Raw genomic sequence first — 7,382 nt, forward strand, 5'->3', positions numbered from 1 at the left:
GTTGCTGTCAGTGCATTCATGACCTTTCTTGCACCCTCCCAATAATAAAAGCAAGGCAACTGATGTCTTCAAAATAAAAACCAACGACATTTTAATATTGTCTTTGTTTTTTCCAATGCAAACATTTAATTTTTTTAATACCGTTCCAGAGTAGATTAGCCAATTATTTTTACTTTTCGTTTTACAGTTTAACTTTTTTTATTGCCAAGGCTACTTTTCAGAGAAAATATAGTTAGAGGTTACTATACACATTTAATTAGAACATTTTATTACGCCTACATTTTTTTTTTTTTTTTGCATAAATGTATTTTGTTCTCATATTCAGATGAAACTACTTTAAACCTTGCTCATGAAGAACATTATGGAGGCAGATAAAAAATTAAACCTGCTATGGGCCTAGTTTTGCGTTCCTTAAAGAGGCAAGAACTTTCATTCTTCACAAAGATTCAAGGTTTCGATATGTGGCAGATTTATGGGCAGAGTAAAATAATAATAATAAAAGCAAAGCTGCGCACTGGCACAGGGCAGCGAGCTGGGCTTCGAGGGAGAAATGGGATCTTGGGGGAAAACTAATGATGAAGAAAGATCTCCTCAATCCAAGCTCCTTAATTAAATGCACGGAAAGAACGAGAGAGGCACTGCACATCTGGATTCAATCTGCGCCCCTTTGATGGCATCAAGTGTTCTTTTCCCAGACCTAGGAGGCTGACGGAGGCAGCTTGGAGCCTGAACTCATGTCAGTGCGACACATGCAGAGCTCGATCCCCTCCTGTCGAGAGACAAGCGCACGCAATGCTTCGACGTCATCTGTAAACCGATTCAAAAAGAACAACATTTTAGTGTCACCTCATGGACTGACACCAATAGCCTACCGAACGCACGAGAGGCCTATTCATATTATCCAATAGCTTTGCCAGTGTGTAACTTTGATCCTTTTGAGTGTTCGTGTTAATATGATTTTAGGCTAAGCTTCACAAGATCGTTGTCCCTTTATTCAAACTTGTCTGAGATCACAGCATATAATTTAGGATGACTATTTTATTCAGCCGGGAAAGAAAAAAGCAATTGAGATCATTGCAAAGAGACTGTTCAGTTGCAGCATTTAATCAATGACAATTATGATAGCCTACTGATCAATAAAGATGTTTTTAAATGTCTTTAAAACAAAGTTGACGAAGAAAACACATAGGTATATTAATAATATTAGCCTATATATAGAGAGAAACAGAGAGAGAGAGAGGCCTATATATAATAGCTATTATATAGCCTATTATAATATTATATCATATATTAGCTAGGCTATAATTGTATTATTATTATTATTAAAAGGTCTTTGTTTTCTTGTCACATGACAACAAAATGGCTTCCTAAATGTTGGTTATTATGCCATTGGTTGAGTGTGACTACAAAAATGCTGACTTATACTACTAATAATAATAATTATTATTATTATAATGGAAAATACGCCAATGCCAAATTTTCATTTAGACATATTTTTAATTTAAATACCAAATTCGTTTACTTAGGAAATTGCAACAAATTTGTTAATGTAGGCTAAGAGTTGTATTCAAGTCTGTTTCTGAAGGCTATTCATTTTTTTTTTTTTTTAGATCAGGACAAAAAAATAAATACAAATAAATAATTAAATCATCATGTCACGTTGACCCATTAATTACTGAGTAGCTATTTCAGTTGGGTGCTGGGGTGGAGAAAGAGACATGACTTCGCTAAACGCTAAAAACGCCGGGAAAACACATTGTCGGGTAATTAGGGCTTCTTATGTCTATCATCCCTCCCCAGGGCTTCAAATGCTCGAGTGTTTTGCTCTCAGACTCCTCTCAGCGCCAGTGTGTGTCGTCTGAAGAACCGGAGAAAGAAGCGGAGAGACAGACGCTCGTCAGACCTCCTCCTATTGGGCGTTAGTCGTTCATCTGTGCCATCAAACCTTTCTCGCCAGTTTACTCATTCCCTCACTCTCGGAGCGAGAGGGGAACGTCTCTGTTACAGAAACTAAGAGGGATCCGCGGGTAAAAGCGAAGACTTTGGAGTTCTTGAATTGGAAATGTTTCGGTGATGCCTTTTTTCCGTAAAGGTCAATAAAAGAACGGTAATTACGCTTGTTTGGATCCTCACGACGCTTTCTGAACAACGGATGAAAAAATCAAAATCGATCTATTTGTCGAGTACAGAGTGATTGTTTATGGTCAAGGCTTAACCCATGTTGGTTAGAGGATATCTTGGGTCTCGTCAGTTTGCGTCATGACTTCCAGCTATGCTCATGTAATGGACAGACAAGCCACGCTAACTAACCGACTGGAGAGTGCGATCACCGCGAATCAGGATCATTTACAGGCGAAGAAGAACTTTTCAGTGAGCCACCTGTTGGATCTGGAGGAGGCGCGGGAGATGGTGGGAGCTCAAGCGGAGGAGAGCGCAGGAGAGGCGGGCAGGAGTATGCTGGAGTCCCCGGGGCTGACCAGCGGCAGCGACACGACACAGCACGAGAGTGAGTCCATCAGCAAAACATGATGCTCGTGCAGTGGCGCAAAACATTCGTAGCATTAAAGTATCAGGATCATAATGATCTTAATTTCCTAATTTAGTACTAATTTAGTAACGATTTCAACTTCAAAAGTCGTAAATGGAAAAAAGTAAACTAGTTAGGCTACTTAATGAAAATGACTTCTGTTTAAGGTTTTTCCAATTACAAAAATAAATAAATCAATAAATAATAATAATAATAATTCAGTGAATGCAATTAAATTATAACCTAGATTCTAATGATCTTTAATTGACAGGCCTACATATGAACACAAACACATGAATGTGTTTAGCACCTTACAGTGCAGAAAACTGTCCCGTTAGCAGATGTGTGACAGTGACCGAGCTCCTTCAATAAGCGCTTATAAGAGGACACGAGTGCGTTCTGCATCATTTAGGCTAGTTCATATGCGTGTAGATCGCATTATAATAGGCTAAAGTTATAGTTTCATTATAGCTAAAAGTTTGCTAGAATAAATCAAAATAAACTTTTAAAAAAATGATAATTTTGCAAACATTTCAGACTGTAAGTCTGCATACTGTCATGGATGTAGACCTATGGTGTTGATAGTAGGCCCATTTTCTATTTAGCTATTTATTATTTTATTTTCAGTGAAGCCAACAAAACGAGTCTCCAAAATGCATAATAAGAAATAGGCCCTATAAAAGTTTTAATATCCCAGGGTTATTTAAAGATGTACAGATGTATAGTCCAAAGTTGCATTGAATTAATTATTTTATGAATGAGTCACTAAAATTATTATTTGGCAATTTCAAATCCTAAATTAAACATAGCCTACAAAATTAAACCATATTTCAATACTGAATGTAGCCTATAATTTATTAGAATGAACTACTTTGTATTTTGTTAGGCATCATATCCGAAATCTTCAATTTAAAACATGTTTTTCTACATGATAGGCTTCATTTTTTCCACATGCATGTTTTTTATTATTATTATTAACCTAGCCACTAATATTAAAACAAGATGTTTCAAATAAGTAACTAAATAAACGTAAATAAATAAATAAGTTAATAGATTGGCGCGTGTTTTCCGTATTTAGGGAAACTATAAAAGTAGGTCTAGCAACACGGTTTAAGGCTCGTGTGGGCTTGTGTGAGCATTTTACTCAACATTTCAGATGTTACTTCAGATGTAGCCTATAAGATAAAATACTTCTGAATAACCATCCATTTCGAATAGTTAATAAAAGACGATAAAGTTGAGCTGATTTTCGTTGTTACTAAGCTCTCAGCTTTGACATGTAGATCTGTTCATGCTCTGGGCCCGGCACTGATAACCTCTTCTTTCAACTGTGTTTGACTTTACGGCCTTGGAGGAACTGGGGCGAATCAATTCGCCACTGGGGTATTTTCTCCCTCTCTGGGAAGTTTTATGGAGCGATTTTAAGAACTGTTTGATGTCCAAAGATGAGTGAGTCTGCAGCGATCTACTTTTCCCCGGACAACAACAGGCATAGACATTATAATAGACATTTTACTACAAGAAAAGATTTAATAATAGACAGACTAATTTTAGAAAGTCTTTAACCTTCCTTTAACTTACATTATCAAAAATAAAAAATAAAAGATCTTATGTGATCATGAGGGGAAAGTTGTAAAATATCAGTATAAAATGTAGTAAAAGTGATTAAAAAATAGCTTTTATCCAACACCCCCCCCCCCCCCCCCCACATCCTATCCATAACAAACACTATTTCACTAGTTTGACTTAATGTAACCATATGAATGTAATATCATTTTCCAGTCTGTAAGCCTGTTTAATGAGTAATGGGGATGTTCATGTCATCCTTATATGTGTGTGTGTGTGCTTGTGTTTGTTTCCCCTAGATGAGCAACTCAACTCAGAGGAAAAGAAAAAGCGTAAACAGAGGCGTAATAGGACCACGTTCAACAGCAGTCAACTGCAGGCCTTAGAGAGAGTGTTTGAGAGGACGCACTACCCTGATGCTTTTGTCAGGGAGGACTTAGCACGCCGGGTCAACCTCACTGAAGCTCGAGTGCAGGTTAGCTATTTTATCGTTTTATTCTGAAATGGTCTATTCATGTGGATGGAGCAGTGGCGTATACCTATACTTTACCTTCTCATAATGCTCCATTCTGATGGTAAGGCTGCTCTACTCAATATGCCAAACTGAGCACCTTTCTTGATTTTCTAGGTGTGGTTTCAAAATCGGCGGGCTAAGTTTCGGCGAAATGAACGTGCAATGCTGGCCAGTAAAAATGCCTCATTGCTCAAGTCTTTCTCAGGAGAAGTTACAGCCATAGAGCAGCCCATTGTCCCACGACCTGCTCCCAGACCCAATGACTACCTGTCCTGGGGCAGCTCACCATCGTACAGGTCAGATTTGTTTTCTCATTTTTTATGCCTCTTCATGCATTACCATTACCAATGCTGCGCTTTCTGTTGGTGTGCACATCATTGTGCAGAAGTTATAAGAGTATTCTGGGTTATTTACAAGTTATTGACAATGGATAGCATGTGTGCAATGAATATAATGTTGTCATCCCTCACTTAACTAAAAATTTAAATAAAAGGTAATTTACTTATGAATTAATGTGTAAAATATTCAACTATTGCACCATTTCAAAGGTATAACCATTAAACATTTTTACTTTGACTTGAGGTCAAGGGTTCAGTTTTCAGGGATTAGATAAAATCTATACAATAATCTATACAAAAACTCTTTACAATGAAGTTCCATTTATTAACATTAGTTAACAAGATAAAGCAATGAAAAATACTTATAATGCATAATGTTAGTTAATTTCATCATTTAATAAAATCAAAAGTTGTATCTGTAAATATTATTTAATTGACACGTACTAACTAATGAGCATTAATGTTAATAACATTGACAAAAACTTATAAATACTGTAACAAATGTATTGCATATTGTTAGTTAATACATTAAAAGGTGTTAACAAATGGGACCTTATTTCAGAGTGCTACACAAATATTTGCAATGCAAATAGCTTTGGATTAAAATGTAGATATAAATCGAACTATCCATAAAATTCTATTTACATGGACCTAAATTATGCACCGGCAGAAATTAAATCAGTGCTACATAACTAAAAATGTAAAAACTTTACAGCTTGAGTAAAAAGCATTTTTAGGGAAAATACCATCATACAATTTGGTATTTTTGTAATGGTAAAAAAACAAAAAGTAGAAAAATATAAAATTGAGGGAGTCCAAATTATTAAAAGGATTAAATTAATTCTTTAGATATATATATATATATATATATATATACACATACGCCATCCATACAGGTGAAGTTGTAAAACCCCCAGAATAGTAATGCATTTTCATCACAAACATAAATAAAATGAGACAGAGCATGCATTTCATTTAATTATTTATTATTAAGGAAAATATGAAATCTCATCCTGAATACTTAACCCTTTCCCTACAGCGCAATGGCAACTTATTCTCCATCATGTGCTTCCAACAACACAGCCCAGGGCATGAATATGGCAAGCAGTATCGCCAACCTGAGACTGAAGGCCAAAGAATACAGCCTGAACCAGGTACCCACCGTCAACTGAAGCGGACAGCAGGGCTGTCAGAGACTCATGTCAGAGAACAATCCCGATGTCCCCACAAAACTGTTGACATAACTCTTGTTTTCTGTCCTCTTATATGTGTTTTACTCTTATCCACCGAGAAAAAGAAGCAAAGGAGAATTTCTTCAAGGTACAGAGCTTTCCTAAACCAATGATTTACATAAGGCTGTCATGTTCTTGGCATGTGGGAAAATGACATGTGGGAAAATTCAATTTTGGGAAGCGCAAAATGGAAACTTTCTCTGTTCACACTCACTGTGGCAGCAGGAGTGTGGTCATCCCGTTTGAAGACCGTGGCTTACTATAGATTGCTTTCTCGAGACCGTTGCTGACCACAGGGATTTGATGACCTCTGCGGAATCCATATACTACACTCTTGTGGACATCTGGGAAGTTTTTAGGATTTCCCCCTTGATTTCTCCTTGGAACTCAGAAATATGCACTGAGGCCACAAATTGGCATTTGGATATTTTAATTATTTGGAGCCGGGTGAAATCTGGCTTCCTTTGATACCGTACTCTAAAATCACTCCTCACTGTTTCCAGTTTATATCACGCCGGTGTTATTTGTTCATTTTGGCATATACAGAACTCTAGCCATGTATGTAAGCAATGCATTTGGAGCCTAGTTGATTTGACCATTTTATATTGTCTAAATATATCTAAACATGTAATATTCTTTGCAATAAATATGTCCAAGCAGTGTAACAGCATTGCGTTTCAGGGTTAGAGTGTCCTCAAACACCTTTATGCCCTGTCAGAGAAAACTGCAGCAGTCTGACCATGTTTTTATCACAACTGTGCTCATTTCTGTCTGCTCTTATTCTCTGGTTTGTTCTGTTGCCGGCAACAGTTCCACTTATCAGATGTTAAATCCCATTACATTATGTACTTACAGCCTTGGAGGAAGTGTTTTAGAATAAAACACTATTGGCCCTTTTACTTTACACTATTACGCAATAGAAGGCAGGTGAAATCATTCAGAAACCCAAGAATGGTGAGAGTTAGAGACACGAGCGCAGATGTGCTTTTCCAAAGCTAAACTGCTCAACGTGTGTTTGTAGGATCCTATAGACGGTTGTTACTCTTTCCTCCTCTCAGTGTGAGCATTTACCTTTAAAATAACTCTTCGTCTGGACTCCTGGGGGCTTCGTGAGAAAGCTTTGCAAAAATTCCTGCAGCTCTTTTTCTCTCCACTTCTGCCTTTTCTAAGGTACACAGGGCAAAGCAAGGAAATGACAAAATGTA

General features: G+C 37.0%; 1 protein-coding gene across 1 annotated transcript; it reads left to right on the forward strand.

Moving 5' to 3' along the window:
- The first annotated feature begins 1,792 nt into the window (after positions 1-1,792).
- Positions 1,793-6,847, forward strand: LOC113045814 (paired mesoderm homeobox protein 1-like). The gene is made up of 4 exons (XM_026206482.1): positions 1,793-2,506; positions 4,393-4,568; positions 4,722-4,903; positions 5,985-6,847. Exons 1-4 carry the CDS (start codon positions 2,260-2,262, stop codon positions 6,115-6,117), a joined length of 738 nt encoding a protein of 245 aa, XP_026062267.1. The 5' UTR covers positions 1,793-2,259; the 3' UTR covers positions 6,118-6,847.
- Positions 6,848-7,382: the final 535 nt, after the last annotated feature.

The sequence above is a fragment of the Carassius auratus genome, chromosome 27 (genome assembly GCF_003368295.1).
Source record: "Carassius auratus strain Wakin chromosome 27, ASM336829v1, whole genome shotgun sequence".
Taxonomy (NCBI): domain Eukaryota; kingdom Metazoa; phylum Chordata; class Actinopteri; order Cypriniformes; family Cyprinidae; genus Carassius; species Carassius auratus.

Coding starts and splice junctions, on each gene's coding strand:
- LOC113045814 (XM_026206482.1), top strand. CDS start 2,260: ATGACTTCCAGCTATGCTCATGTAATGGACAGACAAGCCACGCTAACT. Junction 2,507..4,392: donor CGACACGACACAGCACGAGA/GTGAGTCCATCA, acceptor TGTTTCCCCTAG/ATGAGCAACTCAACTCAGAG. Junction 4,569..4,721: donor TCACTGAAGCTCGAGTGCAG/GTTAGCTATTTT, acceptor TTGATTTTCTAG/GTGTGGTTTCAAAATCGGCG.